Source organism: Eptatretus burgeri, chromosome 2, assembly GCF_056783735.1.
Source record: "Eptatretus burgeri isolate ZD-2024b chromosome 2, Ebu_testis_v1, whole genome shotgun sequence".
NCBI classification, from domain to species: Eukaryota; Metazoa; Chordata; class Myxini; order Myxiniformes; family Myxinidae; genus Eptatretus; species Eptatretus burgeri.
In genome coordinates, this window is record NC_140962.1 from 100,280,969 (window position 1) to 100,294,043 (window position 13,075).

Sequence of the window (13,075 nt, forward strand, 5' to 3'; positions counted from 1 at the left end):
CAACAAGGGAAATAAACGTGGCGCAATAATAACTTTTTCACGTTCAGTCAGGGAATAGGAATAAAATATTCCCATCATGACAAAGCGCCATTTAGCAGTGCCACTCCACCATGCGATTCTCCCAATGCAGAGACCTAGGTCACCCCTTCACCAGGTGGATGACCTGCCATGATGAGACCGAAGTTAGAAGGATTGACACTTCAGGCGGGAGGGACAAAGATGACACTCAGGGATGCTCTCAGATAATTCACGTGTTACCCCCATCGATTTTCGTTTTTAATCCCACGGAAGAGAAAACACATTATAAAATATGGATAAACTTTGATGGCATGTTATTGCATTGCCTTTTATTACATTCATGTAAAGGACATGGAATCAGAAAATCCTGTGGACATGAATAGTCCCTCTTGGTAATTGGGATATTAAAGATTTGTTGTTGTTTTTCCTCCCTGCATTAACTTGCAAGATTCAAGGCATGCATGCCCCACACATAAGATAATCAGAACAGCGGCTCAGTTTCTAGCCAAATGTATAATGCCAAAAGGTGTTAACACAACAAGTAACTAGCTTTGCAAAACGATCATTATGTCACTCTTCCCTCTGAATGTGCATCTGTTCAAGCACCAGATTGCACTTGGCACACTTTTCCCCATGAACAGGAACATCACCATGCACTGCTATGTCACATGACTCAACAGCTGTTTGCACAGCCACGCTAGCATTACTAGGCTTGTAGACCTGCACCAGATTGCACTTGGCACACTTCTCCCTGAGAACAGGAACATCACACTGCACAGCGATGTCACATAACTCAACAACTGTTTGCACGGCCACGCTAGCATTACTAGGCTTGTGGACAGCAGCCTCACCCCCCATTTCTGCAGCACAAAAGCCTTCTAGGGTATCCACATTGACTGTGTGGTTTAACGGTAAAGGAAGCCCATTGGATGCTGGCACGTTTTCACCGTAAAAATGCCGCAAGGGAGAATATGTTCTCCACTCTGTTTCTATCTCATAATGATTATCAAAGGGAGACACGGCAGCTGTGGTTGTGTTGCTAGAGATGGAAGAGACTCTGCTCTGGTATTTCTGACCCAAGCCACAGCCTTTCCACAATGTGGTGGCTGGGGGTCGCTTGGAGATTTTGGTGACAAATCCACTGCAATCACAGTCTTCAGGCTTGATATCAGAATGGTGATGCAAAAGAGATAAAATAAAATTTGAAATAATTCCTTGCAGAACTGTACAAGGCACGATATATGAAATTATTTCAAATGACTTTGAACATTTTAAGGTGGCAAAGTGACATTCTCACCGCCTTCGATGCCTCGCATCTGTAATCCTGAGGCTCTTCCAGAGAGTAGCTTTGGGAGAGACTGTCTTCAGAAATTTCATCAGCTGCAATAAATGCAATAAGAGATCAAAACACAGAACTTGGTCGTGACAGCTCGCAGCGGTGCACACAAGAACACACTCCATGTGCGATGATGTTTTGCATTAAGCACCCCTGATTGAGCCACCAAGTTGGACTCTACGTGCATTATGAGAAAAGTGTAGCGAAGGTAAATGGCAATTTTACATCAGTGAAGCACAAAATTCATTTCTTTGTGTAGAATGCTAATTAGTTACCCCCACACCCCCCCTCCCCCTTCCACACGTCCAGTTCGGATATTTCTAACTTTTCCTATCGTATGGCATGTCATTGTGTCTGTCCATTTAAGGGTCCAACTGGAAAAAAAAGTGAGATCTATTTCAACCTCAGAAACTTCCATAAATATGGAGGTCAAAGCTTTGCCCAGGATACATGTTAAAGCAAAGACAACTGGAGAGTTAATAGAACACATTACCCCGTGCAGTGTTCAAGTATATATGTCAATTTAAATTCAATAATGATATAAAAGATCGTTAAAAAAAAATTCTGGAAGTATAGCGCTATTGAAGCAGTCATATTTTTTGGTTTTTGGCATCCACTTATCATAGTAACATGTTTCATGCTTTCAACTGGTCATCATGGTGCCAAAAATGGAGCAGTCTTATCCACCGCCCTATTTAACACATCCAAGCACTGCTAAACTAGAGGTTCTTGGGAGTAATAAGAAGGCAATTTGTGTTCCACAATGTACAAAAGTATATAATTCAATTTAAATAAAATAAAGATGATCAAAAGTCGTAAAAATTAATTAATTAACAGAAATTTACTGCTGATTTACCACCATTAACGCAGTCTTACATCACCCAATCTAACATGTTACATTAGTTGTTCATGCCTGTTGGTTGTATCAAGTTTTTGTCGAGAATGATTTTGTATCAAACAGCAAGTTTTTGTCGAGAATGATTTTCAATTTGGTTTGACTGCCAGGTAGGCATAGTTAAAATATCTCACTCTTCTCTGCGCATGTGCGATCGGGACAAATCTCGAGACAAAGTACGGGAAAATGGCAAGTTTGTTTTCTGATTCGTGTTCAAAATATAACATCCAATTAAATAAGTTGTTCCTCGATCATAAACTGGTGTTTATAGACAAACAGACAGATGGGCAGATGGATGAACATTAACCAATTGCTTAACCCCATGTTTCGCTTCGCGTGGTAAATATCATGTGAATGGAAAAGAGGATCTAGGCGAACACCATAATGTATGGCGTCACAGCAAGAAATCAAATTGACAAAAGGATTGACATTTGGAAATAACGCTCACTGCAAGAATATACCTAAATCTGCTCAGCATACGAGTACTACATATTACTTACAGATGAAGGTGAGGAGGGAAAGGGTTGGAGGGTTGAGGTTGAAGCAAAAATAACATTGAGATAAGAAGGCAGTGATGGGTGTGTAAAGAATTTGGGTAAGGGTTTGGGGAGGAGGGAGGAGGGAGAGGGAAGAAAGTGAGATGGGATGTAACAGTGTACGTTCTGCCTCGAAAAGTATTGTGGAATCTTTAACATTCAACAACTAATGATAGAAGACAGACCCCAAAATTAACATTAATTCAAGGGACAGAACACTTTGTGATGCAACGCCCTGCTTGTGAAGCACCAATTCCTGTATATAATTTGGCCAGAATTTTTACAAAGATGAGAAAGCTCAAAGGTACAAGTGTGCTTCCTGTTTACCATCCTTTAGGGATATTCTTACAGTGAGACACAGGTAAGACATGGTGTTGGCTTAACGATTAAGGTGCTTGGCTGAAGATCCTAGGGTCTTGAGTCCAAGCCCCTGTCAGACAATTGAATCAACACTAGGTAGGGTTGATTCAGTCTGTCATCCTTCCGAGGTTGTCAAAATGAGGATCAGCGTGCTGGTAACAGGCATTGCATCAGCAGCACAGCTGCGCCCCTCGAAAATGATGCAGCCAAGCAGCCATAGGCTGCATACAAATAAACAAATAAATAAACAAGTGGTGCCAGGCACAACAAATCCTGCCCATTTAAGGAATAAAGTTATTTTGGGGATCAAATTTAAATTTGATACATCCTTAACCCCGATCTTCACAAATATGCATTTTTTCACGATAGGATTGTGAGGATTTTAAGTCACAAATAGAATAAAGTTCACTATAAGCTTAGTTTGAAGTAAATCGGATCATTTTTGAAGAAGTTATGAGCGAAAAACGATTTTGACCTTTTCGTGACCTGACCTTGACCTTTGACCTAATTGGACCCAAAAGTTAATGGGGTCGTCCGAGGTTCATTACCCACCTGTGGATACAATTTGACAGTGTTTGAGCAAGCCGTTTTCCCATAAAGTTGTATTTTCGAAACCATGTTTTAGTTTTCATGGAAAATTTGTAATTTTGACCGATGACCATGACCCCCAAAACTTCGGGCCCTACCGATCTTCACAAATATGCATTTTTCACTGTAGGAATGGGTAGGATTATAAGTGACAAATAGAATAGGGTTCACTAAAAGCTTCGTTTGAAGTAAATCAGATCATTTTTGATGAAGTTATGAGCGAAAAACGATTTTGATCTTTTCGTGACCTTTACCTTGACCTTTGATCCAATTGGACACAAAAGTTAATGGGGTCGTCCAAGGTTCATTGCCCACCTGTGGATTAAATTTGATAGTGTTTGCTAAAGCCGTTTTGCCGTAAAGTTGCTAACAGACAGACAGACAGACAAACAAACAGACAAATGAAAAATCGTGCTGAGCACGACACTTGGCAAATTAGTTGACCTTTCTGTGTGGTGGTCCAAGCTGTATTGTCATGGAATGTGTGGTGTTTATTTGGTTCGTACATTAATAAAATGACGTGACGTCACAAATAACAAATATCAGGCACGCGTTGTCATAGTAACAGCAGCAGATTGAAAATTTTCACAACTCATTTAAAGCCATGTGACATTCAACAACTTATCGGTGCTTGTTGACTTCTTTCTGATCGTAGAAAATATTTGAAAATACCTCGGAACATCGCTTTTCAACCAGCTTTACGATCCCGTTATCAGGTTTGAAATATGTCGTAAAACAAAAATATGTATTTTATATGTGTGTTTTTCATGTTTTGGGTGACCCTGACCTTGGGTCAATTTCGATCAAACTTTGTACACATGTTAATATTACATGCATAAATAGACAGTATAAGTTTCAATATAATAAGTGCAAAACTGTTTGAGGAATAGCCATGTGCAATTCACAAAATTCCCCATTGGTCTATAATGGGCGATAATATAAAGTGATGCACAATCCAGATCCTGATCTTGAACATCACCAAAAGTCACATCTTTTTGCACTGTGGATTTCTATCAGCTGTTAAAATTTCATTAAAATCGGTTAAGAATTGTGACCTGTAGAACGAATATAATTTTTTTGAAATCACGCCAATAGCGAAAAACATTGACGTCATACGCTTGCGAAAACTGTGCATAATTTGTACTAACATGCATTTTAAAACATTTAGATTTAGACATTTAAAACATCTAAGTCCGCATCGATGAAGGAAGTCATGGGAGTTGTCGTGAAGGTGGTCAACTTCATCATATCCAGGGGTCTCAACCACCGCCAGTTCAGAGATTTTCTCGAGGCTGCCAAGGCACAATACGCGGATCTTCTCTACCATTGCAAGGTCCGTTGACTCAGCCGTGGGAACATGCTTGCCAGAGTCTTTGACCTTCGGGAGGAGATCGCCTCCTTCCTTGACTCCAAGAACAACCCGTATGTAGAGTTTTCTGACCCTGATTGGTTTTCACGACTGGCCTTTTTCACCATCTGAATGAGCTGAACCTGCAGCTTCAAGGAAAAGGTCACCTCATCACCGAAATGCTTGCCCACCTCAACGCCTTCGAGCTCAAATTGCGCCTTTGGGAGTCTCAGCTGGGAAAGGGGGACTTCACACACTTCCCTCGCCTGAAGTCCTGTTAGTTGTGTGACGCACCTGACTTCACCACCAGCACAATTGGTTGCCTCAGGGTCGAGTTCGCTGCCCGTTTCAAGGATCTCCGATCGCACAGCCAGCAGTTCCAGTTTTTTTCTTCGCCATTTGATGTTGACTGTGACGCTACCCCTCCTGATGTGCAGATGGAGCTCATCAACCTGCAGTGCTGTGACGATTTGAGGGGTAAATATCTTGCCTCTCCCCTGCTGGATTTTTGGAGCCTCCACATCCTCCCTTCCAGCAATTATCCCAACCTCGTGTGGCTCGCCCTTAACACAGCATCAATATTTGGCTCTACCTACTGTTGCGAGCAGCTCTTCAGTCGCACGAAGCTGCTCAAAAAAGACGCATGCCCAGCTGACGGACGCCCATCTCAGTGACGTTCTGTTGCTCTCTGTGTTCTCCATCAAACCGGACGTTGTAACACTCTCTGCTGGTAAGCAGCACCAGCCATCTCATTGAATGTGCTTGTAGGCCCTTTCCTGTAACTCTATTTTTCTCAATTGTGTTTAGGTTTACATGTGAGTTTTCAATAAAAACTGTATTTAACTGTTTTTTCACGTTTTTCGGAATTTAGCGTCCTTTTTTTGGATGCGGCCCTCCGCCCCTCACCACTTTGGTTTTGTGGCCCTCCACCCAAAAAGGTTGGAGACCCCTGTTCTAGAATGACACTTGTGACAGCATTTTCGACCTTCCTCAAACAGATGAGTTGATTGACTTTCTCATGGAAGAATGGTGCCGCATCCCTCCTGCAGAATTCCAGACGCTGCTGGACATCCAAGCCATGGTGCATACAGACCATACTAGCCGCACGTGGTGGCCCAATACCCTTTAAGTGACTTAACATTGGTGTTTTCATTTTTTTCCAATACCTGTACATTGACACACATATTTCCCATGGCAGAAGGATTTCCTAAGAAAAGCATTGCCCGTCGAGACTCGAAGAGGAAACCAGTCCTTTCACCATTTGGGTTGAAAAAATTGTGCAGTTCCTGTGGTCGTTCAGTGGTGCAGTGTAGAATAGTCGCTTCCATCTTGAGTAGGCTGAGTTGTTTTTTTTCAGGCAGCAAGTAGTTCTGCTTTGATGTGCGCAGAAAATCTGAGCTCGTCATGAACGCGCCACCAGTCGATGAAGGTAATCTTCGGAAGAAGAATGAGAAATTAATTAAAGATAGACTGGAATGTTTCACACAAAATGTAAAATGTACAATGATCATGTGAGTTTGCAACAATAATTTACCATGTCTTCTCAATCTGCAAATATTTAAGAGGCAACCCCTTATTAAATGCATAAACATGCAGGATATTTTCACCACTCTGGCCCGACCCCCAAAACCCCTCTCCCTCCATCCCCCCTCCACCCCCTCCCCTCCAAAGAGTCCCAAACCCCATGTCATGTGTGTACAAAACAAATAGATGTTTCCAAATCGAAAAATAACATAGTTGGTACAAATTCAATGAGAAACTTCTGTTTTCATTACCTCCGTCACCTAAGGTGGACGGAGGTTATGTATTCACCCGTGTCTGTCTATTTGTCTGGATGTGAGCAGGATATCTCAAAATGTTATGGAAGGATTCAGACAAAACTTGGTGAACAGGTTGGGTAGGTTACAAGGACTAAGTCCTTAGATTTTGGTGAAGATCCAGATCCAGACACTAGGATTATTTTAAGTGATTCTTCACCATTGAGAGGTATGGCCAAAAACGATATCTCAAATAAATGTGTTTGGATTCGGAATAAACTTGGTGGATGAATTGGCAGGTGACAAGAACAAGCCATTTCGATTTTGGTGAAGGTCTGGATGCAGATCCGGCCTTTCGGTGAGTTACAAAAAGTGAACTGTTCAGCATGGCAGAGCTACGCACGCTTCAGAGTGCCATTCTAGTGTTGATTGTGTATTTATGGTTATTGACATACAAAAGATTGAAAGCTGTTGTTGAGATAAAAAATAAATTTTGTTCCTCAACCATGGCTTCTCTTCGGCCCACTTACGATAATTAATTTAATTATATGTTTGGTAACTTTCATATTGTTTCTCGATGCATAGTATAATGTAAGTCAAACACACAACAGTCTTTAAAATGACAAAGCATCATAACAATGAGAACTCTCCTTAAATTACACACAAAAGGATACATAAGGAACTTTGGAGAAGAGAGGCCTATGCTGCACAAACCCCAGTATCATCACCCATCCACGCACAAGCCAATATCTCCATACCAACCCCTTTATCTCCAATGCATCCTGGTGCCTATCTAATAAGGGGACCAAGCCTTACATGCTGTTACCCCGTTATTTTCATTCAGATTATTATTATACTTCACACCTTTAATCACTTCGTAATCGGGAAGAGCAGTACTGCAGACGATGACCTTGTAGTTGGATCGGAGTTCAGGTGTGCCAAGGAAGGACTTTGTATGACAGAAGATGCACAGTCGGCAGCTGGCTTTGGAGGCCAACATTGAAATGTGGTTTGCCCAAGAAAGATTGTAGCTGACAGTGAGACCCAGGAGTTTGAATGACTGAACTTCCGCAAGAGGATTGTATAAAAAGTAGATGTGTGGGTTTGGCAGACAGTCCTTTTATTTTGGAGAGAGATAGTGACGAGTGTGAGATTTGGCTGGATTGAAAGATGTATTCCAAGTATTTGACCAGTTTGTGATTTTGGCGAGGTCTGAAAAGAGTGAAGAGGCTGCTGTCTGTCTGTCTGTCTGTCTGTCTGAAGGATGAGAAATGTCACAGCAGAGCGTGGAGTCATCAGCAAATCGATAAAGGGAATTTTTCAGTCAGGGAGATCATTAATGAAGATCAGCAATATGATTGGATCCAGAACCCTGCCTTGGGGCAGCGTTTGTCTCTAATGTGCAGTAAAGTGAGGATAAAGTTATGTTAAGACAACTGAAAATGGGCCCTGGGAACACATCCCCTATTATAACACGCCATCCATGGGAATATCTCAACTGCCTAGCATTGTTTTGCTTAACATCGCACTTTCTAGGAACACATCCACGACATTAAGTGGAGAATTGCTGAACTGCATTTTAAAATAATACACCCGAGCAGGTTTGACGGTCAGCTCGGATATAAAACTTGCTGCAACCAAGTGTTAAGCAACCTTAGCAACTGAAAAGTGAAAACAGAATTTAAATTGAACTTAAAATAACCGCGCGAAGCCATGTTGAAGTCAGCGGACCTCGTGTTGCCCAATAAACAGGGCCAGATGACAGAGGTAACGAGAAACTAGTTCGTCGCATTAAATCTTCTTAATAACCCCTATGAAACCCATTATGCATTATAGCTGTCCAATGCTTCCTTATAGGCCATTCGACCAATCGGTCATTTTGCACTTGATGACCCTGTAACCTTGACCCCAAGGCGAAAATGCGAAAAAGGGCTCAGACAATCTACAAAGAGCAACTAGTATTATCATCGTGTCAAGTTAGAACTCAATCGGCCGAGACGTCTTGGAGGAGATAGAAAAATAAATATTGTTGACAGACGGACGGACAGACACAGACGGACAGACGGACCTGAGGACATCGAACGGTTTTATTAGGTCAGCGAGCTGATCTAATAAAGTAAACAATTATACAATTTATTTCAGAAAATATCACACTTTGCAAATTGTTTTGATTTATGCAATTCAATGTCTTAAACCATAAAGACAAGTAAATTCAGAGTACAAGTCGAGGCCCAGACTTCAGGGAATAAAAGTATCGACATATATGTCAAAAAACATGGAATATCATTGACTACCCATGGGGATAAAAGTTTGATCACTAAAATATAATCGGTCACATGGTCTGGTAGGCATATTGGATTGAATGAAAACATTTAAAAAAAAATCCCTTCCCTTGAACTGCTTAATCGACAAATGAGAAACTACTAATATATGATCGACTTGCCAGGAGGAATAAAGTTTGATAAGTTATGAAATCGTAGGTCACGTGGTCTGGCAGCCATATTGGATTTTAAAAAAAAAATACACATCCAATCAATGCAAAATTTTATGTATTGTTTCATAGACTTCCCATTCTGAATTCAGATTTATAAAAAAAAAAAAGACGCCATCAGTCACATGGTCTGGCAGCCATATTGAATTTGAAGTGCAAACCATTAAAAATTGTCTCTGAATCCACTTTACTGATCGATGCAAAACCTCAAATTATATGATCAACTCGAGAGTTCAAGTATATACTTCAATTTGAATAAAATAATAATTTTAAAGATTGTTAAAACCTTTATTTGAATAAAATAAAGCTTCGCTTCCTCGACTTCGAGAAAATCAAGGAAGATCAACGGCAGCGAGAAATAAGCACATTACAATTGAAATAAATGCATAAAATATACATAAGGCATGTTAACATTGAAAGACATATTACATACTCATTGGTACTGTACTCTGCCATAAATATATAACACAAGACTGAGCTCAGATGATGATGCTGCTGCTAAAGTGGGGGGGGGGGGAGTTAGAACAATGTGGATATAGAACATGTGATGGCTGTTGAATCATACGAAGCACAACAAAGTCACCTGCTGCATTGCCACATATAAGGGTAAAACGATGCTTAGCCACCTTGATCCAGAGCACATCTTCCCTGTTTCAGCAGGAAGGTATGAGATGGTATCCTCTTCCAAAATAATCCCATCTCTTCGGCGTTAGGACATAAAACCTGCTTGGACATAAATCACTTCACCTCAATTAGTTCATTTGCCATGGTTGAACTGGAGCCTTCAGCCCCAGTCGCCTCGTGGAAACATTGTTAAATCCACAATGATTTCTCCCCCATATGTCCGAGTAAATCCAGAATGGGTTCTCCTATACACTGGTCCACTCAAATTCCGAGTAAATCCACAATGATTTCTCCCATCCACTCGTCCACTTTAAGTCCGGGAAAATCCACCATGGGTTCTCCCGTACACCGGTCCACTCAAATGTATTTTTTTCTGTTTGGTCCTTCATCCAAACATTAAGCGCTTTTTCCATCCTTTCAATCATGGGACCGGAATAAGCATTTTGCACTTTGTGGAGCAGGAACACTTGAACGGATATTTGACTCACGTTTACACAGTTGATTCATTGATCCCGTATTGGTGGCCCACAGATGCCACACTTTCACTTCTTGCCAATGTATCTAACAACTCAATATTTTTTTCGCACAATGTCATAACCTTTCTCAGCCTTTTGGCACAAATAATTTTGTCCATTATTTTACGTTTTAGTGCCATTATTAACTGTAATGTGTCCACTACATTTTGTAAATCTGTATTACATGATCTCCGTCTGTCATTTCCTGTTCCACGACGATTCATTGTTAAATTTAGCCTCATTCCTGTCTGCTGGTCTGATTACCGCAATGACAGTGTGTGAGAAACAAGAAAAGGCTCGTAATGGGAGGTAATTGTACACGCGGATGCAAACCATGACTGATAACAGCTGAAAAACCACGATTAGCCAAAAATGAAACACAGGAAACCCTCCAATATTATGGGGGTTGGGTTCCTGGAAAATGTCACAAGAGTTGAAACCACAATCGTGGAAACCAAGGACCAATGGGAAGAGGGGGGGTTTGGTTCCTGGACTTCAAGAAGATATCAAGGAAGATTGATGGTAGCCATAAATAAACACATTACTATTGAAATAAACACGTAAAGCATGTTACATTGAAATAAACATGTAAATACAATAAATATGGTGTAGATTAAACAAAAACACAAGAGTTTTATCTTTTAAATTGATTACAACACAGCGAGGTGGGTGATGGTAAACATATTATGTACTTGCACTGTACTCTGCTGTACATAGAAAACACAAGATTTAGTGCAGGATGATGCTGTTCGAGGGGGACGGGTGGAGTGGAGTGGTGGAAGGGTGAGTGTGGAAGGGGTGATTCAGCAAGCAGAAAAGCAGCATCAGCTTTACAACGAAGGCGCCTACAATGAAGGCACAAATGATGAGTACAACGGGGAAGGTTTAACCTGCAATCATTGACCCCATAATGCTAGCCCGTAAAGATTCCGCATTTTCTCCTCAAACCAACCAAGCAACTTGATCTTTTTGCGCAACGTCATAACATTTTTCTGCCTTTTGGCACAACTAACTTTGTCAATGGCTTTAGATTTGGGCTCATTAAAAACGGTGAGGGAGAAACACCACAAGGCTCGGAATGGGAGAGAATCATTCACACACGGGACGGGACATAAATCTTCCCTGCTTGGAGAGCAAGGTAAGAGATAATACCCACGTCTCATAGGTGTTAAAAACCTGTTCCATAATAAATCCATTCGCCTCGATTTGTCTCATGAGCTGCACATGAGAATGCGTGTTTGAGAACGGGGGTGTGAATTTGGGTATCAGAAATTCAGTGTTTTGGCAATAAGGTTCGAATATGGAGTTGGAAAATGAATGGTTGGGAATTGGGTATGAAGGATAATGAAGGATTGAAGGATAATGACAGCTTATGAATGAGAAAGAGTACAGTGGGGAAGGTTCTCCCGAAAATCATTGACCCCGCAATGGCGACCCATACAGATGCCGCACTTTCTCCTCGAACCAACCGATGTAACAACTCGGTCTTTTCACCCAATGTCATAACCTTTCTCTGCCATTTTGTATAACTAACTGTCCATCACTTGACATTTGGGCTCATGAAAAACAGTAACCACAAGGCTCGTAATGAGAGGAAACCGTTCATGCATGGGACGCAAATGATGAATCATCTCAGATCAAAAACAGCGAATGGTCAAAATGAAATGTCATGATAACGGAATCAGAACGCAATAGGTTGCCCACGAGTGGTAGAAACCCATGGTATTGGAGGGTTTACTGTACTGCGGTAACAAAATCAGAATACAATAGGTTTCCCACGATTGAAAGAAACCTACGATATTAGAACCCATGATATTTGAGGGTTGACTATATATCGTTTTGGCTCCATCTCTCAATGAAGAATCACTTAAAAAAATAAATAATTCTCATATCCAGATCCGGATTTGGATCTTCAGCAAAATTGAATCAGTTCTTCCTTGCCACATACCCAATGTATCCACCATGTTTCGTCCGAATCCGTCCACAACTTTTTGAGATATTGTGCTATATATCATTTTTAGCCCAATCTCTCAATGGTAAAAATCATGTAAAAAATTCTTGTAGTCGGATCCGGATCCAGATCTTCACCAAAATGTAATGAGTTCATCCTTGTCACACACCGAATCTGTCCACAAAATTTCATCTGGATCCTTCCACAACTTTTTGAGATATCCTTTACACAAACGGACAGAAAGGGGTGAAAGCATAACCTCCTTCACATTCGGTGGTGGAGGTAATAAAATACAATTCAATTTAAACAAAATAAAGATTGTAAAAGTCTTATTAGTTAATTAATTCCGCATCCCCTCCATATGTAAATTTTATCCCTCTGTTCTTTTGTCGATGGAACCAACTCCCTGTATCTGTTATCTTAAGACCTTTCATCTAGTCCTTCTGCCCATTATTACCACATGCTTTCTCCTATCCCACACCTACTCTCTTCTACTCTCAATGACACCCTCCTTTCCTTTCTAACACTCATGTGCAATGTCCTTGTCTCCCCCGTATCCCCATTTTATCCTGTCAGTCTGTAAATGTGCTGGCCTCTGTCATTAAGCTCCTCTTTGAGCCGAGATTTCTGTATATAAAAAAAGTTAAAGTACATTG

The 13,075-nt window shown here is 40.9% G+C and overlaps 1 protein-coding gene across 5 annotated transcripts in view; it reads right to left on the reverse strand.

The window, feature by feature from the left end:
• Positions 1–263: 263 nt before the first annotated feature.
• The window catches only part of LOC147032671 (uncharacterized), an 83,350-nt gene continuing 70,538 nt past the window's right edge, over positions 264–13,075 (reverse strand). For 4 of the 5 annotated variants that reach the window (XM_085870460.1, XM_085870458.1, XM_085870459.1 and 1 more), the window contains 3 exons: positions 6,340–6,515; positions 1,316–1,398; positions 264–1,179 (listed from right to left, as the gene is read on the reverse strand). In XM_085870460.1, coding sequence (XP_085726586.1) covers positions 589–1,179; positions 1,316–1,398; positions 6,340–6,515 — 850 coding nt within the window. In that variant the 3' untranslated portion in view covers positions 264–588. Of the gene's footprint in view, positions 1,180–1,315; positions 1,399–6,247; positions 6,516–13,075 lie in introns of all 5 variants that reach the window. The other variant, XM_085870462.1, reaches the window with a different exon arrangement.